This window comes from Abramis brama, assembly GCF_963993115.1.
Source record: "Abramis brama genome assembly, chromosome: 4".
Taxonomy (NCBI): Eukaryota; Metazoa; Chordata; class Actinopteri; order Cypriniformes; family Leuciscidae; genus Abramis; species Abramis brama.
In genome coordinates this window covers 21,257,436-21,285,149 of record NC_139966.1, presented here as the reverse complement: position 1 = coordinate 21,285,149, position 27,714 = coordinate 21,257,436, and the positions used below count along the sequence as shown (strand labels likewise).

The window sequence follows — 27,714 nt, the reverse complement described above, 5'->3', positions numbered from 1 at the left end:
GTGGTGAAAAAAGTCTGAAATACACATTTAGGTCTTTATTTTACTACACTTTGTCTGTTTGCGTCTGTAGATTTCTCATAATTTCAACAAAAGTTGGCGTTCTTAATCAACATGCTGCTCCGCAATCGCTGTCTGCTCCCTGTCATCACATGCACCATTAGGAAGCTCTCTCTTTCCTGTACAATCCTGTCGGATCCAAATATGGTTATTTCCTTTTTATCAGCAACCAATCGTGAAAGTAAAAGGGCTGAATGCACATTCTCATTGGCTGATGATAAATCTTCAAAGGAACACTCCGACTTTTTGGGACTTTAGCTTATTCACAGTATCCCCCAGAGTTAGATAAGTCCATATATACCTTTTTCATTTCTGTGCATTCTGTAAGTGTTATTTGACGCACCCACCGCTAGCCTAGCTTAGCACAAAGACTGGATGTAAATGGATAAGGTAGCATACTAATCCCAATAAGTGACAAAATAATGCAAACATTTTCCTATTTACATGTTGTGATCTGTATAGTCACAGCGTGTACAAATAACAAGGACAGACAGAGACCATTTTTAATCGTATAAATACTGGGAACTATATTCTCACTAGGCGTAGGAGCACAGCTACTTGGACGGAGTGGCTACTTTGTTTACGGAACCATCAACAGGGCGTCTCGTGTGCTGCGCTAATCACTCCGCCCAAGTAGCCACTCCGCCCAATGTTTTAATTTTTTTAAACATTAAAAATAGTAATGTTTCCAAACTTTTGGCCTGTACTGTATATGGCATTTTTAAAATTTATTTGCCAAAATTAGTAATGATATTTATTTACAGGTTTATTAAAAATAGCAAAGTTCACATTAAATCTGTATTGTAAAATGCACTATAAAAGATAATGGGGATGTAATGCTCTTGGTATTTGTGTTTAGGCTGTAATGTGTGTGTGTGTGTGTGTGTGTGTGTGTGTGTGTGTGTGTGTATATATATATATATAAAATATATATATACTGTATATATAGGCTAAATAATCATGAACACAATGACGGGGTGAAATGGGCTGTGATGCATGGGGCACCAGGTAAAATCCTGCCTAGGGCAGCAAATTGGTCAGGGCCTGCGATTAAAAATGGTCTCTGTCTCATATAGCCTTGTTATTTGTACACGCTGTGACTATACAGATCACAACATGTAAATAGGAAAATGTTTGCATTATTTTGTCACTTATTGGGATTAGTATGCAACCTTATCCATTTACATCCAGTCTTTGTGCTAAGCTAGGCTAGCGGTGGGTGCGTCAAATAACACTTACAGAATGCACAGAAATGAAAAAGGTATGTATGGACTTATCTAACTCTGGGGGATAATGTGAATAAGCTAAAGTCACAAAAAGTCGGAGTGTTCCTTTAAAGCCCGTTTTCTCAAAATGACTTTTCTCTCATACTCCAGGTCCGAAATCTCCACTTCAGTAGCACCTATATACACCAAACTCTCCAGTCTTGTACCTAGTTATATTATGAAGACATTTACAGAGGGATTTGTAAATATATTATTCCTAGCCTGATTTATATAACATTTTATTCCAAAAAACATGGCGAAAATAATTTTTTTAAGGCTATTGACAGTATATTCTGATTTACAGGATAACAAAAGTAGATATCCATAAATCCCTCTGTAATTTTTTCCCATCTAATATGTGAACACAATGAAATTTTTTTTAACCTGGCTTTATCCAATACTCAGATTTCGTTTTTTTATTAATATATGCAAATTAGTGCATATTTAATTAGATATTGCCTAATTTGCATATTTAAACAAGCTTAATGTAGGTAATCAACTGGGAAAGTTTCATGGTGATATCTGCTAGTTAAAAATTCATACTCTTTCATTGCCAGTTCTTAATATTTTCTTGGTTGCAAAAGAAAAACAGCAGCAGCAGCGTGTAAACAGGACTTTTATTTTGGTCTGGTGCTGTGACGTCATCAGACTGAGCCGCGCTCCTGCTTCTGTTGTGATTCGGCTGCTGAAAGGTTTGTGTTTTTTATGCATTTAAAGTGTTTAAATCAATGCAAACCGTTAATTCAGTTCAATCGTTTTTATAAGCTATGTATAATAAATTATCCATTCTTGAAAGAAACATTGCAATGCTTCATTTAACAATAATGAGCGTTACTTTTGTGAGTAAATCACATCCACTCACGAGTAACAGAAAAGGTGCGTCTCATTTCGCTCTCCATAACGTGAATCAAGTTTTTTGTAAACATGAATTCATGTAACGTTACTGGAAAGAAGTGATGAGAGAAACTGAGTTTTTTTTTAAACCTCGAGTCAGTTGAATCAATTGATTCGTAAAACGATTCAGTGATTTGAATCATCGCACGCTGCTCAAACAGTGTAAATGAACGAGAACAAACACTATTAATGTGTAAGGACAACTTTTACTAATCAACTGCAAATGTTTTCATGAAAGTGTAATCTATTAAATTTGATGTGCAAATAATTGAATACTAAATATAAATCATAAATGTGAACTTTATGTATTATGATTTTATCAGGTGATTTAATTAACTCTTTGACTGACTCTCTAACCAGTGAACTGAACTAGAGCTGATTGAGACACACTCAGAGATTTAGTTAGGATTTATTTTTCTTTCTGTTAATTCTCATCTTAAACAGGACACAAACACACTGAAGCGACTGAGATCCATGTGACACTTTTAAAAAATATGGCATTTATTAAAGAGGAGATTGAAAACATAAAGATGGAGTTTATTAAAGAGGAGAGTGAAGATGTGAAGATTGAAGAAACATTCAGAGTGAAACAAGAAGAAACTGAGGAACAAACAGGTTGGTTTCATTCTCATACTTATTATAATGTTCAATGGTGAAAATGATCAAAAATGCTTCCACCGGCTGGCAACTAAAAAAAACTGGCGGGGGTGAGAGTTAAAAAAATAAAAATAGATGATTATTTAAAATAGTCAGTAATGTCGGGCATTGAGCTGAAGCTAAAGGGGCTGTTTATACCTGGCCACTTCATGCGTAATATATAACGTGGCTATAAAGCTGGAAACCACTTCAGGAGAGGATCTGCATTCACGACGAAACTGGACAAGTTATGCATCTGGTTGTTGAAACCACATATGGAAATTGTACTCCTCCCAACAATGCTAAATAATAAACGTGTGAGAGCATGTTATAGGCTATATGTCATGTTATAGCCAGATATCACGGCGCTACTGCAACACACATCGCCACAGATGAGCATCTATTCATCAAGCCAATGTGAAAACTATCGCAAATCCAAGTGGAAGTATCTTCATTAAAAGTAAAGAAACAAAATGATCTTACCAGTGCTGTTGCCGCTCTCTCCTATTGGTGTATTTGATTTTGAAATTTTAGCTGATTGATCAATAAAATGCAGCACATATCTGTTGCTTTCGGTGACGTGAAATCCATTAAACCTGCATATGGGTGAATGATGGATAAGGATTTAAAATGTGGAAAAAAAATAAAACTGGCAAAAATTTCAATTTTATGACTTTCTATACTTATTAGAGTGTTGTGTTTGTAATGCAATGATATTTACACATTTCAAGAATGTAATTAACCTTTTTTTTTGGTGAATCAGATCTTTTTCCCCATGAAAATGTCATTCCTGGGTAACGTGATGAATTTTTAAATTAATTACATTTCTACCATTGTTGGCATATACAAATGTACTGATCTCCATATTTGGAGCTCAACAAACAAATAGTGCTCGAAAAACTACATTTCAATCACAATTAATATAATCAATTTGGGATTTCATATAGACATGGGCTCATTTTTGGCTGCTGATAACTCAAAATTCAGAACCAAAAAAAAAAAAAAACACTGGAAAATGTTTGAAAATGTTTTCCAATAAAGTAAATAAGACTTGTTTTATCATTAATTCAACAAAAAACTGATTTGTGTAATCTAACACACAAATATGGGTTAAATTAATTGCCTGTGTCATTGTTAGCCGGAATGACATTCTGCAGTATTTTTCAGGATTACCATAAAAACCATCTTCAGTATAATTTTTCTTTGAAGAGACACTGACAAGTTTTTAATGATTTAAAACTCTGTAAAATTTATAGTAAATCTGTAAAATTATAATGCATAATAAACAATGTCCAAGGGTATAGTCCAACACATTATGCAGCTAAAACATTTAGGACCCTATTTTAACGATCTGAAACGCAAGTATCAAGCGTGAAACGCAAGTAACTTTGTGTGCGGGTCTTGGGCGCTGTTGCTATTATTACCGGCGGGATAAATGACTCTTGCGCCCGATGCAAATCTAAAATGGGTTGGTCTGAAGTAGCTACATTATTCATAGGTGTGGTTTGGGCGTAACGTGAAATAAACCAATCAGAGCGACATCTCACATTCCCTTTAAGAGCAGAACGCGCTTGTTCCATGGCGGATTGCTATTATAACGGCGGATTTGCCAGGCGCGCGCCAGCAGCGGTTCACAGCCGAGGAGACCGACGTTCTCGTCAGGGCCGTAAAACACAGAGAAGTGACATTGTATGGGGATGGGAGAAACCCACCCAAATTGACCCTTCGCTAAACCCCGCCCTCCTTAGTTACTGTTGCTACGCCTGTCAAGCTTTTGCGCCTGGCACATCTATTACAGTATGTATGCACTGGTTTCAGACATTTCCAAGGAGATAATTAGTCATTTTTGGCAAACAGGTGAAAATCTGAGAGAGCAAGACTGCAGTATGCATTCGAGGGCTATATCCACGACATAATATGCGAACGATTAGAGAATAATTTCATCAAAATTGAAGCTAAAGCCTATAACGTTAGGTCCCAGCGCAAGCAGCAGCCGCCTCATACGCTGACCATTCAAATGGGAAACACACAATTTGAGGAACAGCTATGTTCATGCACAGCAGGGTGAGTGAAATTTGAAAATATTCTAATATTTATAAATCAAACAGCTTATCCATAAGTATTGTGGAATAAACACAAGACATTAGCCTGACCACTTTGCAATGATAACATTCTCCCGCTTATATTTGTAGTGCGCCAGGCTAACGTTACTGCTCACACGTCGTGGGTCACATAAGTGACTACTGTTATGAACTTATTAAGTTTGCATACCAACCTTTTCCTTGGAGATCTCCGGCAAGCCCCGTGATGTTCCCTCCTTTTACCTTTTACTTTTACTAGAACTAACACCGGGAGAGTCGTGATCGGATTGGGGTACTAGATTGGCCGTCGATTAACAAAATGCTGAAATATATTTTGAAGTAACGTTAAGTTATGTCAGTGAGCCTCCGTCTTGCCTTTAATCACACTGCTTGATCCACGAGCTGGACAATAACTTTATTCTAGAGCTGCTATAAAGCCAAAACACTTTACTTTTAATTTCCTATTATCAATGTAAAGCTGCTTTGGAACAATCTGCATTGTTAAAAGCGCTATAAATGAAGATGACGCCCGGCATTTCTCCCCTTGGGTTTTAGGTTTCGGGAAGGGAACAAAATCCACCACCCCGTCCAAACTTTAGGATACCGTGTATCAGATTTGCACAATCCATACGCACAACGCTTCGGCATGTTTCCCTCGCTCGAAAGCTTGCCAGTCCTCCCGCGCCTAGTTACGGTTGCTAAGCCACGATTGGCCTGTGGCGGTTTTCGGGCGTGGCTTAGCGAAGGGTCAATTAGCTTAGGTTAAACAGGTGTATAATAATTTGGGTAAATGTGTAAGCTAGATCTTCATGGACACCACAATGATTTCCTTTGTGTGTAACACATTAAGCATTACATACAATAGTTTAAGAAATCATTAAATATCATCTTGCGAGCTTAACATGAAATTATAATTAAGGCGTTGATGGGTCACAGTGTTTGTGAGCATTTGGAATGACGAGACAAGTGTATATAATTAAAAAAGTAATTGTGTGCACATCCCACCTTCTGGCAGGTGCAGGACAAAAGGAACTAATAAAGTGAAAAAAATGTGATGTCCGCAACACTGCTCTTTGCTCCCATATTTAATGAAAAAATTCTACGTTTCGACCCTGTTGGGTCGTCAGGCAAAATGTTTTGCCTGAAGAAGAACCCAGCAGGATCAAAACGTTGCATTTTTTATTAAAGGGGTCATATAATGGTACATGCACTTTTACAAGTTGATTGTACTGAAATGTGTGTTGGCAGTGCCTGTACACAACCATCATAAAATGATAAAAATCCATCCAGTGTTTCTTTTAATCTCCTTATAAGTTTTCCCCTGTCCCAAATCAAGCCGTTCGACCTAGTGACGTCACACGGTCGGACGCCCCTCCCACGATTGTTGATTGACAGCAGCGTTTCAACACAGACCCGCCCTTGCTCGTGGGCGAGCTGTCATCATAGTCCGCATTGTTGATACGCTGGAGCACTGTCTATGAGCAGAATGGCGTCTAAGCGATTGTGGTGTTCTGTTCTTGGGTGTAATAACGAACACAGCATCATTTTGATGTTCCTAAATCCGAACCGCTGAAGACGCAGTGGCTGAGTTTTGTTTTCGAAGGGAAAATTCCCCACGATCAACGTCAATGCTTTCATGTTTGCGCGAATCATTTCACCAGACTGCTTTCAGGGCTCCAGACTGCGACCATTTTTCCTGCCGGTGCGACCAAATATTTATTTAGGTCGCGCTGGCGTGACCACAACGTTGCCGAGCAGCAAATCCAAACAAAATGAAAGCGGAACGAAAATGCGCTACTACTCCTTTATGCTTCACGGGCCATTTATTAGTTAGGACCAATAATAGACAGCGCAGCGCCCCGAACTTGCCAGTCTCGGGTCGATCTCGATCACGCGACACTGTTACTAGGAGATCCAGACTCTGGAGATCCAGTTAAGAAATCCATTGAATTCACCTCAGAATTAATAACATAATCGCTGCGAGATCCAGTGAGAAACATTCCGATTCGGCGCAGAGTTCTCTGTTATAAACCATAGATTTCAGATCAAACAGCGCTGACGTGGAAACCAGGAGAAACACTTATAGAAGGCTTTCAGTCCACAAATCAGCAACATTCACCATGGATTTAATGTAGTAACTGTAACCATAATGTGACAGAAATAGTCAAACGCTTACAAGTACTACTCATTTTTTTCCAGCACTTCAAAACTATCATATATAAAAGTTATTTTTAATGTGATGACCAACACATTTTTTGTTCATCCTTCAAAAAATTTCTTATTTAAACTCTTATTTAAACACTTATTTAAAAATAATAAAATAAATAAATTACCATTGTAAACAGTAGGATGCTTATTGGCTATTTTCACTCCCTAATATAATTTTTTTTTCACTCAGTTTGCTTTTTAATTAATATTAAGACATTATGAATGATACTAATTTCTAATTTCATCTAATTTCATCTACACCCTAAATTAAGCTTAGTGCTTTATTGTCAGCCCCAGTGCTACCAGATATGTTTCTGTAGAACTCAGTGGCTCCGGTGCCCTCAGATTTTAGTCTAGAGCCCTGTGAACTTAAAATAAAACTTCACATTGTAATATCTGTACGTTAAGTCTATTTATTATTAAATCATTTGTCAGTATTACAGTTATTTTTGGGGAAATTTGAATAATTGCATTGCAAGCTGATTTAAGGTGTGCCCCTAAATTTTCTGCTTGCGCTCCTAAAATTTTCAGTCAGGGGCTACAGCGCTCCTAGTAAAAAAAGTTAGTCTGGAGCCCTGGCTTTATAAACGAGAACATTGAAAAAGGTATTAGCTCCTGTCTGAGTATGTGTTGTTTATGTGCCTAATGACTGTCATAGTCTCACAGACTGCTTATGTTTTAAACAGATCAGTTGTACCTAACACTGCATAGATAACGTTACGCATCACGGACAAGCCTACATTTACCGAAAAAAAGTTTTTCATGACCATTAGCTGTAACATCAATCTGTCAATGAACTACTGTGTAACCGCACTGGCATTAGTAGTACATTTAACATTAGCTCAAATGATTTATAGGGAATTTTAATAATTAATCATGAATATGATTAATATTTTGCATAATATAGTTACATTAATTTATTCGAAGTTGAAAATAGATTGATTTGTATGTCTGAATAATCAATCACAACTAATTATAATTCATCATTCATATACTAATAATCCTATTTCAGATCGATTATGAGATAACCCTTAATGGAAATGAATAATCATCAAACGGGAAAACTTTGTCCAGCAAAACGGCCGTAAGATTAACTTAACAATTTCCCAACAAAAATTATCTCTTTCTTATAATTTGAAGAAAGCTATTTTCTGGCCATAAAAACAACTCTCCTGTTCTTATAAGATTAGGTTACTTAAAGTAACAAATCAGCTTTGTAGCTTAAGATCGAAAACATCTCATTGACTTTAGTTATGAGCAGGCAGACAGAATCAATCAAGTATGAATTTTAATAATTGGACTATACATGGAACTAATGAATACAGAAATACTACAGTTTACACGAGTAAATATGTATGTACAGGACACGTAAACAAAATACAAGACTAAACGAATAACAGATGAGAGAGGGAGAGGATGAAAGGGAGAAAGTGAAACTAAAGTTCAGGATGAGAGAGATCACCGAGATGATCTCAACATGGCAAAATCACAGGCAATGTAACCTTTTGAGAGACAGCAAGGAATCAAATCACATTAAAAGTTCAATAAACTTATCTTGCAAAATGGTTCTCTTTGTTGCTGAAGAACGCCGAGTTTGTGCGTGTGTCCTAAGAGCAGCGTGCGTGTGTTTCTTTAAGAAAGCAGGGCTTGCTTCGGTGCGCGCGTGCTGTGTCTTCCATGCGAGCGCGAGCGCGGGAGGTTCAAAGAGTCTCTTTCTTTGAGGTGAAGTTGCCGGGAATGATTCAGGCTAAGTTCATTCAGCTCGTGAATGAACAGAGGCGAATAGGAAAACGAAACTAGACTATAGAAAAACATAAAAGACATAAAAGAGAAGAAAAGAGAAGCAGGCCGAAGCCGGTCCGGACTTGGGTTTCCAAAGTTTTTGAGGAGGGAGAAGAGAAAGAGGAAACTGAAGGTTTAGGCTTTTATCAGTGTCCCGTGTACCGTCCCCTTTTTCGTGGTCGACGAATCCTCTTAGAGCATTCCGAGCAGAAGATTTTCTTGTGTGTTAATGTAGCCCGACCCTCGTGTGGAATCACGAGGGGGCAAAGCATGATATTATGCTTGGGGAATTAAAACGCATGGAACCATAACGTTTATCACAGTCTCTTATCAAAAATCTTCTTCGTCATGCAAAGGAGATCAAAACAATACTAAGGACGAATATTGACAAAGATAGCAACATAGAGATACATTCTTTTGTTGAACAAAGGCACTTAAAGATTACATTACTGTAATTCAAAAACACAACTATTCTAATATCACACTGGTGAACATGCAAATCACCTGGAACACTCTTTGTACATTTTTAATAGTTAGTAAAATGAAATTTTACTAGTGGAAGTCCATATATGTCAATGTGTGTGTGTATATCTGTGAGGTCGGCATCTGTTGCATCTCGTGGTGCATACCACGTGAGGGGTTGGGGGCTATTTGAGAATGTGTTACTCGGCAAAAACAAAGGTAGTTCTGTGGGCAGACTAACTTGACAGCCTGAGGCGTCATATAATTTTGCTGAGAGAAGCAAGATAGTCCTAGTTGTCCCAAAACAACTGAATGGGGTAAGTCTTGCAATTTTCCTTCAGTACACAAAGAACAAACGTTAGACACAGTAAGGGAATTGTGGTCGCAGCACGTGATAGTATGAGAAACAAACAGGGGCCTGTTCGTTGATTTCATTAGGTCGGGTAAAACATTAACCAGGGCCTGCTTGTAGAGACTTGTGTCAGAAAGCTAGTCAATTAGGGCTTTCTGAATATGAACGTGTAGTGTTCATATTTAGTCAGCATGAGAAGAACAATCATGATTCGCTACTTCAGAACATCTGACCGGACAGACGGTCAGTGTCGTTACAACTGTATACATCAGTAAACGCATAGCGTTCGTATCTTACTACTCTACCTGCCAGTACACACAAAGTTAGATCAAAGTGACATTACGTTAACCAACCATTCAGAAACCTCCTGTTTTCCGACTCCGGTTCAAATTGATACGGTTGCACAGTGTCCTCAGAGACTCCCGCTGCCATTCTTCAAAATATACCCTCAACTGTTGTCAAGGCAACACTCCACGTGTATTGTTGAGGCAAAACGCCCCACAGAACAGAGGGGCGGGGTGAGCAAAGCTCATTATCATTTAAAGACACATGCACTTAAACGGCGTGCTGAAAACAGAGCTGTTTTTGACCAGGTAAAATGAGTGTTTTCTTACAATATTAATGAGAATTTTTAATTAAATACAAACTTTTAATTTAGACCCTGAAGAATCATATTAGCTTGTACAAAAATGGCATTATATGACCCCTTTAAATATGGGAGCAATTGCCTGAAGAAGACCCAGCAGGGTCGAAACGTTGCATTTTTTATTAAATATGGGAGCAAAGAGCAGTGTTGCGGACATCACATTTTTTCATTTTAAGAGAAAAGTGTATGTCATGAATGAATGATTTGCAGAGATCTGCTAGCAGAAGTAGCTATGATGATTAGCCTATTTGCGAGGAAGCGTCTGATGACCAAACTAAATTGAAATTGGTGAATGGAAAAATTAAGTGAGCCCTGAGCAATTTGTGTTCACAGTCAGTTACTCCAGTTTTTTGCAAATGCTGAATACAACGCTAAATCAACCAAATATATGCAAATGAGCCCCACATATTCTGTTATAAAGATGGCGTTTATTAAAGAGGAGATTGAAAACATAAAGATGGAGTTTATTAAAGAGGAGATTGAAGACGTGAAGATTGAAGAAACATTCAGAGTGAAACAAGAAGATCCTGAGGAACAAACAGGTTGGTTTCATTCTCAAAGCTGAACTCAGTCATTTGATCCATATTAAAATGTCCAGCTCTACAGAACTGAATGATATTTTTGAAGAATGTCAAATGAGTATCGTGATTAAAGCGCTTTTATTTGACACAAAGCACTTATATTTTTATATAACTAAATATTCCTGGGGCCATTAAATTTTTGTGAAAATTATTAAAAATGCTGGCACTGACCGATAACTGTCATGGAAAGAGTTAAAAGGAGTATGATTGTTTAAAATAATCCAATCAAAGTCAATGATGTGTTTCATGTTTTATCACTTGGGTCAACTGAAGCTTAACAGTCACTTTGATTTTTTTCTACTTTTTTCTAACAAATTAACATTAAAATCTCAGATTAAAAGCTACGAGTTACTTTTGCTTCACAATTTTTAAGGGCATTAGTAAGATGATCATAAAAGCTCCTCTTTAGCAGATGGTGGTTTTCACAGTGAAATCACAGAAAAAGACATTTCAGGAGATAGGGCAATATTTATTCCAACACACTAGCGCACGAGTATCCCCTAATTAACATAGATCATAACACCATCTCCATTACCATAATCTCATCGCCTCTATAAGTGCTGTAGCTTTGTGCAATAATGACTCTTGACTTGAGTTGTTGGAGATAAACTTGTTTCAGAGAGACACAAATAAGCAACATTTTGAATTCATTAACACTTGATCGATTTGCTCAGACGTAGAAACACAAACCTTCTGAATGTTTTAAAGTCCTCCAAGGATCCCTTTAGGTTGTACTTTCATGTCCCAGAGTACTTTGGCATTATTTACAAATTAACCATTTGAAATGGTTAAGCTTGTTGTGGATTTATTGCAGAAAATGTAACAGGAACAGAAGCGAACAGATAAAAGACGTCTTAAAGGCCACCTCACTAGGGTCACGAGACATTAAAATGGTAGAGCAGGTACAAGTCATACTGACAGTGTTCACTGACAGTCACTAATGAGCTCCTTATTAAAGTTTAAAATTTAAAATTAACTTTGAAAATTAGCCCATGATTTACTCACCCTCAAGCCACCCTAGGTGTATTTGACTTTCTTCTTTCAGACGAATACAATCGTAGTTATATTAATAAAAATGTCCTGGCTCTACCAAGCTTTATAATGGCAGTGGATTGAACAGATTGAAGCTAAAAAAACGTGCATCTATCCATCATAAACGAACTCTACACGGCTCCGGGGGTTAATAAAGGCCTTCTGAAGCAAAACGATGAGTTTGTGTGATATTTACGCTATTCATGATGCACTACGCTACTTCTGACGTCACAAGTTTCGTAGGTTTCGCATTAGGCGTAAGTAAATGCGTATGACTGCTTGGCTGGAAGCTAGAATTTTACTTTGTAATGCGTTAAATATGAATATTTTTCCTACATTATAATTTAGTTTTATTGTTAATATTAACTTGTGTATATATTTCTTCTCCTGATTTAGTTTTGCCACTGTATTTCTTTTTAAGGGGCTTATTTTGGGAACACTATATCCTATATATATATATACTATATAACATGTATATATATACTTAGGCCTGCGATACTTTTGAAAACGCAGCCCTGGGGTTATTTGTGTGATATGTTTGAGTGAGTAAAGTTACACTATCTTATTTTTAAAGGGGTGCTATAATGCCATTTTCACAAGATGTAAAATAAATATTTGATGTCCCCAGAGTGTGTATGTGAAGTTTTAGCTCAGAATACCCCACAGATATTTTTATATAGCATGTTAAAGTTGTCACTTTTTGAGGGTGAGCAAAAACGAACCGTTTTGTGTCTGGCCCTTTAAATGCAAATATGCTGCTTCTCCTGACACAGAGGGCGGGGTTTCAAGAGCTTGTGTGTTAGCAGCTCCGATTACCTGTGACACACACTAAAATTATAGAAACTGTTCTGCCTTTTATGTTTAAACGGAGTCAAACAAAGATGGGGAGACTCAAGAAGAAGTTCAGTTCAGTTCATTTATTTATAAAGCACATTTAAAACAGTTGCGAGGCTGACCAAAGTGCTGTACAAGCATAAGATAAGAGTTAAAGTAAAAGCAGCAAAGAGATTACATGTCTAGATCGAACCAAAAATGGAGGCAGTTAGACAAAACAAAATTTAAAACATATGGGCTACATAGAAGAGACATTAACAAGTATTGAAAGCTAAGGAAAACAAATGAGTTTTCAGCAGGGATTTAAAAACTGATAGAGAAGGAGCTGCTCTAAGTTGTGCTGACAAGTTGTTCCATAAACTAGGCCCCACCACTGAAAAGGCTCTGTCTCCTCTACGCTTTAGCCTAGTACGAGGGACATTGAGAATATTAAGATTACTAGATCTTAATACACGGGATGGCCTATAGGAATGTATAAGTTCGGACAGATAGCTTGGAGCAAGATGCAGGCATTTGTACACAAGTAGGAGAATTTTATAGTCAATTCTATATTGGACAGGTAGCCAATGTAGAGCTCGCAGAATGGGTGTAACATGATCGTATTTGCGTGTTTGCATAACAAATTTGGCTGCAGCATTCTGGACCAATTGGAGGCGTGCGAGCTGGGATTTTGAAATGCCGCAGTACAGAGAATTACAATAATCCAAACGTGTTGTTATAAAAGCATGAATAGCCGTCTCCAGGGATTTTTCAGGAATGACGTTTAATTTTAGTAAGCAGGCGGAGTTGGAAGAAGCTAGACGCACAACAGAGGACACCTGTTTCTCTAGAGTTAATCGACTGTCGAGGAAAACTCCCAGATTTCGTACACAGCTTGTGTTAAAAACAGACAGATTACCTAAGGTGTTGTTGTCAAACTCAAATTTCTCTGATGGGCCAAAAACAATGACCTCAGTCTTTGAATCGTTTAATGTTAAAAAGTTACTTGCCAGCCAGAGCTTTATCTCATCGAGACAGTCCATAAGAGATTTAAATGCAGAGGGGTCATTTCTTTTTATTGGCAAATAAATCTGGGTGTCGTCCGCATAAAAATGAAAAGAGACACCATGCCTTCTTAGAATCGAGCCTAAAGGAAGCAAGTACAGAGAGAAAAGCGCGGGAGATAAGATAGAGCCCTGTGGAAGACCAGTTTCAAGGAGAGCAGCAGAGGAGGTGAAACTGCCAATCCTAACTGAGAAATATCTGTCAGTTAAATAGGAATTAAACCATTTTAAGACTGAACCTTTCAGCCCCACATCCTTTAATCTAGATAAGAGCAGCGAATGGTTAACGGTATCAAAAGCTGCAGTTAAGTCCAAAAGTACTAAAACCACGGTGTTCCCAGCATCTGTAGCAACTAAAATGTAATTTAACACTCTCAGCAGAGCAGACTCAGTGCTGTGAAAAGACTTAAAACCAGACTGAAAAATTTCTACAGTTTTAGACGCATTTAAAAATGACTGAAGTTGGCACAACACAGTCTTTTCCAGGATCTTTGAGATAAAAGGGATCACAGAGATTGGTCGATAATTATTTAGAACCGAAATGTCTAAGGGAAGGCTTTTTGAGTACTGGAGAGACGAAAGCCATTTTTAGACATGAAGGAACCGAGCCGGTTGATAAACATTTGTTTACAAGTGACAACAGGCCAGGGCCAATCGACTCTGTTATCATTTTAAAAAACTGAGGATGAATATCATCAGAAGGACAGAAAGAGGGTTTGAGTGTGACGATGGTTTCAGTAAGCAATTGAAGAGTAATGGGTTTAAAAATGTCCCATGATGTTGGCGGCGTAGTCGGAGCATACTGGTCATCATATGATGCTGTTGTCTGAGGCCTTAAGTTAGCAATTTTATCGATAAAAAAGCTCAAGAAGCTTTCACATAGAGCATATGAGGGATTTGGAAAAGTCTTGACAGGTGGATTTAAGGCAGCATGTATGACAGAGAACAATATCTTAGGTCTATGTTGGTTATTGGAAATCATGTTCGAGAAATAAGCAGCTTTCGCGGCCTTTGCAGCTAACTGGTAGGCCAGTAGGCAATCCTTGAGATGACGATTGAAGTCTGTCCTTTTTCCATTTCCGCTCAGCTTTCCTACATGCTTGTCTTAATGTGCGGGTCTCCGGGGTTTGCCACCGATCAGTTTTCGTTTTTTGTTTAAAAACTTTCAGGGGAGCAGTTTCATTTAACACCTCCAGCCATGAGTCCTTAAGCAGCTCCAGGTGTTGGTCGACATCAAGATCAGGAAAGGATGAATCCAGCGACATTTGAGAACTCAGTTCATTAAAGAGCATATTAAAATTCACTTGAAACTGAGATGGAAAGTGCCGAGCAAGAGTTTCAACATTTGTAGGTGAATAGAACAGATTAGGGAGAGACATATTAAATATAATAAGGTTATGGTCAGAGATCAGTGTGTCCGATATTTCAATCTCCGAGATGGAAAAACCATAGGTAAGCACTAAGTCCAAAGTGTGGCCGTGTGTATGAGTAGGAGAAATTATCCACTGTACTAAATTAAAAGACTCAATAATTCAAAAAACGTTTACGTTTACATTTAGTCTTTATCAAAGAAGTGATGCAGAATGCAACAGGACGTTTCTGAATGGTTAGTTGATGAATTTATGTTGCTGATGTGGAGTTAACTATCTTCAATTAGCATATTCTGTCATGATAATCTATAAATCGCTCATATAGGAACTGTTGTGAGATGCACACAGAGTGACTTTCTATTGCATGTGGAAAGACAGATGCTACAGTTTGAGCTGACTCACAAATGTGCTCAACTGTGTGTTCTCGGGGCGGGGTTTATGTAAATTTCAGGGTTGGTGATATCACTAATCCGTGAGGAATGTCGTGTAGTCCCAACCAGCCGTTTGTTGTAGTCCTTAAAAAATTATTTCTTGGTTTTTGAGATGCCGAGAGCTCAACGTCTGTGACTAACTTGACAGAGATGCCGCTCTTGCATGTACTTTATTTGGCAGGTACAGTATGCATTGTAGTTATATACATTCCAAGGGGGAGGGATTACATAGAGGTGGAGACTCTGAACAAAGCATGCAAATTAAGTATACAGGTTAAGGTAACACCCTAGACTGTGAGGGTCTGGCCAATCCTAATTCAATCAGCATAAGGCTCCAAGAGCCATTTGGGTCCGAAAGCCATTTGCAGAACAAAAGGTGAGATTCTCAGTGAATCATTCGTGTGCTAATCCCATCAGTCTGACAATAAGGAGATAACAGAAACTGCAACTTTGCTGAGATCTTAACCTTAAAAGATTCTTTACCATGATGTTATGTACAGAAGCATATTTGAAATAGATTCTTAAATTTGTAACCCTTCAGTCCCCCGTTTGAGAGTTCTTAAAAACTCTCACAAAATACAAATTTAGACACTTAAAAGTTCATTCTTGTAACTTGAAAAAGTTACAGGCACAAGCATGATCTGTGTTGTTCATCTGTAATTGCATGCTGACACAGAAACAAAACATGCAATTTAGGGTCCATGAATTCTCTGCGTTGTGTATTTTTCATCTGAAGGGTTACAAATTTAAGAATCTATTTCAAATATGCTTCTGTACATAACATCATGGTAAAGAATCTTTTAAGGTTAAGATCTCAGCAAAGTTGCAATTTCTGTTCTCTCCTTATTGTCAGACTGATGGGATTAGCACACGAATGATTCACTGAGAATCTCACCTTTTGTTCTGCAATTAGGATGGGCCAGACCCTCAGTCTAGGGTGTTACCTTAACCTGTATACTTCATTTGCATGCTTTGTTCAGAGTCTCCACCTCTATGTAATCCCTCCCCCTTGGAATGTATATAACTACAATGCATACTGTATTAGAGTTAGATCATGTTGGAAGTTCTACAGCAACGTACAGCAGAGTTCTCAATAAAGAATAACTTCCGTTGAACGCGATCCCAACTGTCTCCTGGTCTCTGCTTCGATGAAAGAAAACTTTACAACAGGTGGCTCAGCCCCCAATGAGGGTATGATAAAAATAAATAAATAAAAAAGTAACACTTTAGTTTAGGGTCTATTGCTCACCATCAACTAGTTTCATTACCATGCAGATGGCATCACTGAGGTCCCGGATGTGAGGTAGGCTAGTTAGGGGGGTTGGGGGCTCCCCCGAGAAAGTGATTTCTCTGATCTACATATGTGCATTTTAAGATGTTCTGAAGGCCAAAAAAATTGGTTAACAATAGCTTTAAAACCATGTCACGCAGCTGATTATTTTTCTCTCCTCATTAGCATCACACTCTTTTTCTCTCTGTTTTTCTCTTGCTCTGTCTCTTCCCCTCCTAAAGCTGAGCTTTGACTGATATAGGCTTTTCATTTTTGTCTGTCAGTAAACATAGTCAACTGATAGCATTTATGAATCATTTTCTCAGACGCGTTCATTTACTGAAAGCTACTAGGAAAGCTAGGTAGCCTAAATAAATGTATTAAATTCATTCACAATATGTACACTTGTGCTTGTGCAAAATTCAGAATTTCAGAATTGGCCTTCTTGAATTGAATTTACTCCGCCCCACAGGACGTTGAATTGAATTTGAATTAGAATGACAGGAAGTGGAATTAAATTCATGGCAATTCAAAGAAATTCCACAGAGTCACACAACAGAAAGAATGTGTTGAGTGTCGCATGCATTCAGTGTTAGGAAGGTTACTTTGGAAATGTTATTGCTTACTGTTATTAGTTACCCATTATAGATGTGGTTTGGATTACTTTATTTGGATAACTTTATCAATGCAAAGCAATTTCGTTTTAAGTTGATTAGTAACTAATTGAATTAAACATTTTACCTCAGTAATACAACTAAATACAATTACATTAATTTTGTAATTTAATAACAGAAATTTCATTTCACGTAACTATTTACTCCTCAACCCTGCATACATTTTGTTCTAAAATAGATATCGATCAAATTCTTGAAATAAATTACCCACTCAATGTTGTTTAATTAGTTTTGTTCCAATGTAATTTTCATTTCAAAGTAATCACACAAACACAAAGTTGTTGTAAATGCAGTTATCATTTATTCCAATGCAAAAAATTACTGAACAACACTGTTGCATCTAATTCTCAATAGCTCCTCGAATGTTTTTTCATTGAGTCTGCACCGTTCTGGTCTGAATACCTTTCCTGCAACACTAAAGATTCTCTCAACAGGTGCAGAGTGAAGTTGTAAGGGACTTCTGAAACTTAAAAAGTCCAGTGTTGCCCATCAAATTATGCTTTCAAACAAATGTCCACCTCAAATTGTTTAGCAACCATTTTAAATACTTGGTTAAAGTAAAGCATTCTGGGAAATGGAGTCATGTTCCATCATGTTCCACAAAATTACAATTACAATAAATCAAACTTAATTATTTGTTCTGTGACTAGAGCTTTTAACATTCATTGCTGGGGGAAAACACATCATTTTAATGTAATCTGTACAAGTATTTCAAACTAATATCATTTATAATGCAATCATATCTGACATATACTGTAAAGCTTCATTGTTAAACACTTCACTTAAATATGTATATGAATTTCTTTGAATTTTTATTGAATTGCAATTCTGCTTCCTTTAATTCAAATTCAAATTGTAATTCTAGATCCTGTTTTTGACATCAATTCAAATTCAAGAATTGAATTGGAATTAAGGAGTCATTCTCAATTCAATTCTGAATTGTGCACAAGCCTGGTACACATTCATTATTGATCTTATTCCTAATACAGGGCCGTAGACAGGGCTTTATAATCAAAGAGGTCCTAAATTTAAGGTTGTTAGGGGGTTCACATTTTTTATTTCTTTTCAAGACGTTTGAAGGGCAAAAAAAGGATAAGAAATAGCTTTAAAACCATGTCAGCGGGTAGTAGATTATTTGTCAATACCTGCTCTCACTTTCTTATCCATCACTCTTTCTTTTTCTCTCAGTCTCCACATCTTACCCTGTCTCTTCCCCTCCTAAAGCTGAACTTTTTTAATTTACTGAAGGCTCCAAATTGTATTTTATTAACCCTCTGGGGTCTGAGGTGTTTTCTGGCCCTGGAGGTGTTCTGACATGCTCTGACATTTGTGCTTATTTCTGTTACTTGTGGCATTTTCATGGCTAAATGGCTACATGGTCTAATTACACTGTATTCAGCACAAACTCTGCTACAATAATATATCAGCAGCATGTGTGTAAAAGTTTGTTGTTTTGAGATAATGACATTTATGTGTGGTTTGTGAAAATACAAAAAAAAAATCTCACTGAAATAAGGTCATGAAACCCATACTGATTATTTCTTCACAATACTTTTGAAAATTGTATGACGTAGCCTAGAATATTTGCTCTAAAACTATGTGAAAATCACCCTGACTGCTCTTTCAGATAAGACAATATATTGATTTAAAAATTTTACGACGTGTTTTGTGTGAAAAAGCTTTATGCGGGAGCTTTTACATATTATTACATTAATATGTAAGCTTTTCACACCTGAGAAAGACAAAGACCCTCCCCTAACGGCCCTATTAGGAGCTATCAGGCCATTCTGAGCAACCTTGCACAAAGAATGAGGAGATTTAAAAAAGAATGGCTTTTAGATTTTTTGGATTTATTTACAACACAACATAATCCAAAGATACAAAACAAATGACAAAAAAGCACTCATTGAAAACAATTATCCAAAGACAGAGTCCTTTGTGCCATTCCTAAAAACATTGTACATACCTTTCATTTCCAAGGTGTTTGATTTTCACTTTACCATGTTCATGTACAGAGACTCATGTGAATGTTGAAGTCAGCAGGAGTGGCATCTGGGCCCTGAAAAAAAAAAAGTGAACATACTGATATCAAGAGAAACTATAGGCCTGCACGATTTTGGGAATACATTTTAGATTTTTCTGGTTAAAATTGCTTTTTAAAATTCACAGAATACACACATACACACACACATAAATGTTTCCAACAATATATAATATAATGAACACCAGGTTTGTTGTGCCTTGTAGGCATTGGCTATGCGCAGTGCAATAATAACAATAACCATAGCAGCCTATAAATCTTCCAAAATATTTCAGTAACAACTAAGCTAGAGAAAAATATATTGATTATCATGTTACTTCAAATGTTTCCATTCGTTATGATGATATGAAATGAGATAATAGTAAAAACATGAAGCCGTTTGGTGCTTTTCAAACGCGATCGCGATCCAAAATATGATTCAAACGCGATCGCGCTCAAATATAAAACATTATGGTTACCGTATCTACATTTGAGCAGATATCCACAAACACAGTAACAGTAAACACGGGTCTAAATATTATAATATTCACCATATATCTAGCAACAGTTCAACTGCAATGTGAAATTTATGCAACAATAACAAACTAATATGTAAGAATTTCTTACCTTACATCTTTCTTGTCTTCAAATCGCGTTCTTCTTCTTCTGAGGTAATTCCAATGTAAGCTCACGGCCCGTCTTTCAAACTCGACGAAAAGCAGAGACTTGTGAAGTGTTTTGGTGTTTTGTTTTTGAGGTAATGAGCGCGATCGCGTTCCATGTGGAGATTTGCATGTGAATCTCTTTTGCGCGAGTGGGCGTGGTCAAATTAAAAATAATTAGGAAGCGTTTGAGAAGCTGGACATCTTGTTGGTTTTATACAAATTACTTAAACAGAGAATATTTGTTTTCGTTTTGAATCCGATCATTTAAAAGTACACACTTAAATGTTTATAAAGGTGTATGGCTCATAAATGTGTGACAAGTATTCGCTGAGTTTTGTTTCAGTTTATAGACGTGCTCAAGAAAAAAAAGTTCACCGCGACGGAGAGGCAGAACGCACACCCTGTTTATTTTCTTTATTTTACAAAAGCACAATATTTTGATTTGATTGTAAGTGGACACATACAAAAGTAGAAATATCACAGATTCTTTTTTTATATTTCTTTTTTCTGTATGACCATAACTGACGGAGTAATTTAAGTTTATAGTGCTACAATGTGGAGAAAATCCAGCAAAACGCGCCGGCGTGTTTGCCGACCTCAGAGGGTTAATTCTCAATTAATTCTCAACATGTACAGATTCATTATTAATCTTGTGCCTAACATGATGAAAACGGCTTTGTTAATGTTTCTTGTCCCCTCACAATGACCGTAAACAAATTATTACATTACATAAGTCACGTTACCTATCTTCAGTTCAAAATGGTGAAATTAGACAAAAGTATATTCGTTTGCCTTATTTTTGTCATTCGTTTAAAATGTATGACCTAAAAAAAACTGTTGCATATGAAATGTTTAGTTTTATCTCGCACTTGACCGTAAACTGAAGCGTCAGTCGCTCTGCTCAAATTCGCGCTCAGCAGCTTCTGTGAACATAAATCCCGCCTACTTTGATTTGATTGGTCATCTCAAATATTCTGACATTGACGAGCAGTGACAGACCAATGAGGCTCAGATAAACACACACACACACACCTTCCTCTCTTTCTGACGTGCGCTCGGCTCGGCGCTGCTGCGGATTGAAGATGAAGAACGCGCTGAATCTGATTAGAACAAGACTGAAGCGAACACTATTTCCGTCGGGCAGGCCGGTTATGCATTTTGGTAAAACACAATAGCCCCGGGACGTCGGGCTAGCGATTTTGCGAGCCCTGCTGTTATTTTGCTTGATGATTTTAATATACATGAAAAAACTGCAGAATGCAAAGAATTGAAGTCTGTGCTGGACTGTTTCAACTTAACTCAACATGTAGCTTTTGCTACTCACTCCAGGGGTCATATATAGGGGTCAACATGCACCAATGCTATATTTTCATGTCATAATCATTTGTTATCAAACAAGTATTCATTACTTCAATGAGCTTATTGTATCTGCATTAAATTACATTCTTTAAATTAAAACATTTTTATAGGGCTGTCAAAGTTAACGCGTTAACGCAAAATCATATTAACGGCACAAATTTTTTTAACGCTCGATTAACGCAGCGCGTATTTTCTGTTTAACCCGTGGCCCAAAACCTAGTTGGAGAAATGGAGATACAGTGTTGCCAACTTAGCGATTTATATATTTTTTTTTCTCTTCAACAAAGCGCCCAAACCTTATTTAGTTTCTGAGAATCTACCGGTACCGCCGGTACTGCTCTCCCAGCACGTGCGCGCGCCTCTCTCTCTCTCTCTCTCTCTCTCTCTCTCTCTCTCTCTCTCTCTCTCTCTCTCTCTCTCTCTCTCTCTCTCTCTCTCTCGCGCTGGAGAGAGGAGCAGCGCTTTAATTCAGTTAAACAGAATTTATGTTGCTTCTCTAATTTTGCATGCAAGTATAGCCTAGTATATCTTGGAAGGGAGAGCTGGTTATGTCTTAATGGGTCGCGTTTCAGTCACCATTTCATATTCATTGCGTTGTTTGACGACAGAAACAGCAAAATATACCAATGAAAACAGTTTTATTGAGAATTTAGCTTCATCAAAATGGGCACAGAGAGAGACAAACTATAATGTAATAATAAATGTACATTTAGCATTTTCAGAAGAGCTGCCCTGTCATGCAAAAATCTAAACATGTTTGTGTTAATTGCTCAGTGCAAAGAAAGAGAAGTAATGGGAACCTGGTATTTCTTTGTTCTTTCTACATGTGTCTAATAGACATGAACAAGTTCTTTGAAAAACATCTATGACCTTTGAAACATGTCTCTCCATGCTCTATGTTGACTATGGTTTCAATAATAAACAAACATTTGCATAAAGCATCCATATTTATCCATGCCCACGTTGATTAGAGTATTACAAACTTGAAAAGTATTAATTTAAGGTACATTTAGAACAAATAAAAAAAAGTGCGATTAATCGCAAGTTAACTCATGACAATCATGCGATTAATCGCGATTAAAAAATTTTTTATCGATTGACAGCCCTACATTTTTAGCTAACTATGACTTTATATGTGCATTTCTGAAATACTTAGACCGTTAGCTTTGATAACAGAACACTGTTATCAAATTGTACTCTAAATTGTAATATGGACGCATGCACTTTCTGTAAAGCTGCTTTGAAATGTGTATTGTGAAAAGCATTATACAAATACACATGAATTGAATTGAATATACTGGATCTCATAAGTACATCTGGCTTACATAGGCCTAATATTCTTGTTGGTGGCTCTGATTTTGCCTTCTCAGATCACAATCTCATAAACTTCAGTTTTAGTTTTCCAATATCTATATCACCACTGAAGAAAATGCTCACCTATCGTAAAATAAATTCTGTGAATCCGTCTTCTTTCTCTGTTTCAATAAGGGCTTCTACCTTGTCAGAATGTTTATTATCTAATCTGTATTTACAGTAATGATTTTTCTCAAATACTTGAGAGGCATTCTCCTGTTAAAACTAGACTGGTTCCATCTACTCGTGCCTCACCCTTGTTCACTCCAGAAATACGAACGATGAAAACTGAGGGTCGCCGCTTAGAAAGACTACACAGGAAAACTGGACTCATTGTGCACTCTCTGGCCTTTAAAGAACATTTGCTAAACTACCGTACAGCCCTCAACGATGCAAGATCCTCTTATTTATCCTCTACTATTAGGAATTCCAAGTGCAGGCCCAAATCACTCTTTGCTATGGTTAACAAACTCACTAATCCACCACAACATGTTATTTCGGTCTGGGGTGCTTGTGAGTAGCTTTTCCCAATTCTTTTCAGACAAGTTGAAATCAATCACTGAATCCATTACAAAAGACATTACTCATAAAAGTGATTCAAATGTTAATTTGATGTTATCTGATTCAGCTCACTCAACAAACTCTCTATCTGCTTTTACTCTGACTACTCCTGCTGCCATAAGTGATCTAATTGTGAAGTCTAATTCCACATCCTGCCGGCTTGATCCTACACCTACTGTTTTGCTTAAGATGTGTGTCCTCAAGGCTGCACCCTTCACAACACATATGATAAACTATGGTTTGGCTTCCGCCATTGTCCCAGCAGAATTAAAAACTGGCCTTAACCATTTAAACATGGACAATTACAGGCCAATATATAATTTAACATTCTTAAGCAAAATCCTTGAAAAGGTTGTGGTTTCGCAATTGCGATCATATTTAGATGTTAATAATCTTTTTGAACCTTTTCAGTCAGGATTTCACCCATCTCATAGCACTGAAACGGCTCTTCTTCGGGTGGTTAACAACATTATTTTGTTCATGGATTCATCTTAATGCTTCTTGATTTAAGCGCTGCATTTGACACAGTCTGCAATGAAATACTCATCTCTCTGCTTTCTGATATCGGCATCACTGGCTCTGCTTTTTCCTGGCTCATTTCTTACATCAGTGACAGAAAGTACTATATAACCCTACAAGGGTATAGATCTGCCATTGCTCCGCTAACACAGGGTGTTCCTCAAGGTTCAGTTCTGGGCCCACTATTGTTTATCATCTATATATCCACTTGGTGACTCCATACGCAGGCATGGACTTTTTCATTGCAATTTCATTGCTATGCTGATGACATTCAAATTTCCGATAGGCCATCCCCGCCTGACTTACTCACTGCATGTATCAGGGACATAAAGCGTGGACCTGTCCTTTGATATTGATGGAGTTCTTGTTAACCCTTCGTCATCTATTTGTAACCTTGGTGTCTTAATCGACTCAACTCTATCTTTTGGCTCTCATATTTCTTCTCTTGTTAAAAACATTTTTTTTCCATCTTCATAATATTGCATGTCTTCAATCTACTCTCACTTTAGCTGATGCTGAAATTCATGCATTAATCACATCACATCTGGATTATTGCAATGTTCTTTTTATTGGTCTGCCCAAAAAAATTATTGCAAGATTAGAGTATGTTCAAAACTCAGCAGCAAGAGTTCTCACCTCCACTAGGCGTTCTGCTCACATTACTCCTCTGCTCCATGACGTTCACTGGCTACCCGTGGCATCACTTATTCACTTTAAGGTACTACTTCTAACGTTTAAGGCATTAAACAGTCTTGCACCTCCATATCTGTCTGATCTACTTTACTCTTACCGCCCTGCCCGGTCCCTTAGATCAGCTGAACTTGGTTTATTGTCCATCCCTCATCCACTTTAGGTGGAAGGTCATTTAGTGGAAATGCTCCTAAATTATGGAATTTACTACCCCTTACACTTTGTAATATATCATCTGTGGCTACATTCAAGACTCAGCTAAAAACATATTTAACATGGATTTTGGATAATGTGTATATGTGTCCTTATGTGATTGTGATGTGTGTGTAAATGTATTGTAATGTACAATGTAAAGCAACTTTGAGCTACGAAAAGGCACTATATAAATAAAACTACTTCTTCAAAGACATTTGTCATTATTTTACTTTGATACGCAATTAGATGGCAAAAGCAGGTAATTTGCAAATTCAACAAGCAGTTTCTGTGCAATGATGGGGCTTATTTCCTGACTGAAATTCTTTAAGTTTCTCTGAAAAATAAACATTATTAAACATTAAAAATGTTGAATTAAATATTTATTTCTGATATTTAAACATTGAATTGTAACGTGTTGGTTATTTTTATATCATTATTTTGTTTTCTCTTGTTTTGTTCTGCTGTGCTCTCTCTCTCTTGCAGTTGGTTTTGATACTTTACATGTATAAATGTTTGGATGTCTGTCGCTTTGTGCCATTAAACTGGAGTTAACATTTTTTTTTTCTCTTTCTTTGCCTTAGACCTGATGGCAATAAAAGAGGAGACTGAAGTACTGAATGAAATGGAAGGGAAAGATCAATATAACAATCATAATTTCATTACTGGAGAAAAAACTTTTAGGTGCTCACAGACTGAAAAGACCTCTCGAAAAATGGCTCAAAAACCCGGGACTAGAATTAATTTCATCTGCCAACAGTGTGGAAAGAGTTTCAATAGAAAAGGAAACCTTAAAGCCCATATGAGAATTCACACTGGAGAGAAACCTTTAACCTGCAAACAGTTTGGAAACAGATTCAATCAAAAAGGAAGCCTTAACAGGCACATGAGTGTTCACAATGGAGAGAAGCCTTTCAGATGCCCTCAGTGTGGCAAAAGTTTCACCCGAAAAGAAGACCTTAAAGTCCACATGAGAATTCACAATGGACTGAGCCTTTTCACCTGCCAACAGTGTGGAATAAGTTTCACTCAAAAAAAAAGCTTTTACAGGCACATTCACACTGAGAAGCCATACATTTGTCTTCAGTGTGGAAAGAGTTTCAAACAGAAAGGACACTTTGAAGACCACATAAGAATTCACACCGGAGAGAAGCCTTTCACCTGCCAGCAATGTGAAAAAAGTTTCAACCAAAAAGGAATCCTTAACAGGCATATGAGAATTCACAATAGAGAGAAGCCTTACACGTGTCCTCAGTGTGGAAAGAGTTTCACTGAAAACGGAAATCTTGAAGTCCACATGAGAATTCACAGTGGAGAGAAGCCTTTCACCTGCCAACAGTGTGGAATAAGTTTTACTCTTAAAGGAAGCCTTAACAGGCACATGAAAATTCACACTGGAGAGAAACCTTACACCTGCCAAGAGTGTGGAAAGAGTTTCATTCAGAAAGGACAATTTAAAGACCACTTGAGAATTCACTCCGGAGAGAAGCCCTACACTTGTCCTCAGTGTGGAAAGAGTTTCAATCAGAAAGGACACTTTAAAGATCACTTGAGAATCCACTCTGGAGAGAAACCCTACACTTGTCCTCAGTGTGGAAGGAGTTTCAATCAAATAGGACACTTTGAGGACCACATAAGAATTCACACTGGAGAGAAGCCTTTCACCTGCAAACAATGTGGAAAAAGTTTCAACCAAAAAGGAATCCTTAACAGGCATATAAGAATTCACAATAGAGAGAAGCCTTACACATGTACTCAGTGTGGAAAGAGTTTCACTGAACAGAGAAACCTTGAAGTCCACATGATAATTCACACTGAAGAGCAACCTTACACCTGCCAACAGTGTGGAAAAGGTTTTAACCGAAAAGGAAACCTTAATGCCCACATGAAAATTCACACTGGAGTGAAACCTTACACCTGCCAACAGTGTGGAAGGAGTTTCATTCAGAAAGGACGATTTAAAGACCACTTGAGAATTCACTCCGAAGAGAAACCCTACACTTGTCCTCAGTGTGGAAAGAGTTTCAATCAGAAAGGACACTTTAAATATCACTTGAGAAGTCACTCTGGAGAGAAACCCTACACTTGTCCTCAGTGTGGAAGGAGTTTCAATCAAATAGGACACTTTAAAGACCACGTAAGAATTCACACTGGAGAGAAGCCTTTCACCTGCAAACAATGTGGAAAAAGTTTCAACCAAAAAGGAAGCCTCAACAGGCACATGAACATTCACACTGGAGAGAAGCTGTATAATGTGGTCAGTGTGGAAATAGTTTCAGATATAAAGAAAACCTTGGGTACCACATGAGTATTCATGTATGAGAGAACGGTTTTATATGTCTTCAGTGTGGAATGAGTTTTACAGACATGAATAATTTTAGGATTCATGTAATAACTCATCTAAATCAATAAATAATGTAAAAAGATTTCATGTTCCATCACTGTGGAAAGACTTGCGGAAACAAAGCAAACGTGAGGTTCTCATAAGTGTTTCCAATATACTCAGGCAGAGTTATTTTGTGTTCTTTGCTTAACCCCCTGGCGTTGGCGATGACGGCGGCGTGATCAGCTCGCTTTTTTTCTTATCAGTGTAAAAGGACCTCAAAATACTCTGTTGATTTTAATCTTACATAAGTGTTATACATCATTCAATGCTGTTAAGTGTCTATTTTTTTGTGTATACTCACACTAAAAACAAAGTGTTGTGCTTTTTGCCAAATAAAGAAACATGATGCGA

General features: G+C 37.3%; 1 protein-coding gene across 1 annotated transcript; it reads left to right on the top strand.

Moving 5' to 3' along the window:
- Positions 1-1,952: 1,952 nt before the first annotated feature.
- Positions 1,953-27,714, top strand: LOC311081138 (uncharacterized protein). The gene is made up of 3 exons (XM_084111550.1): positions 1,953-2,014; positions 2,661-2,831; positions 25,562-27,714. The coding sequence occupies exons 2-3, from the start codon at positions 2,711-2,713 to the stop codon at positions 27,283-27,285; spliced, it is 1,845 nt and encodes a 614-aa protein (XP_083967676.1). The 5' UTR covers positions 1,953-2,014; positions 2,661-2,710; the 3' UTR covers positions 27,286-27,714.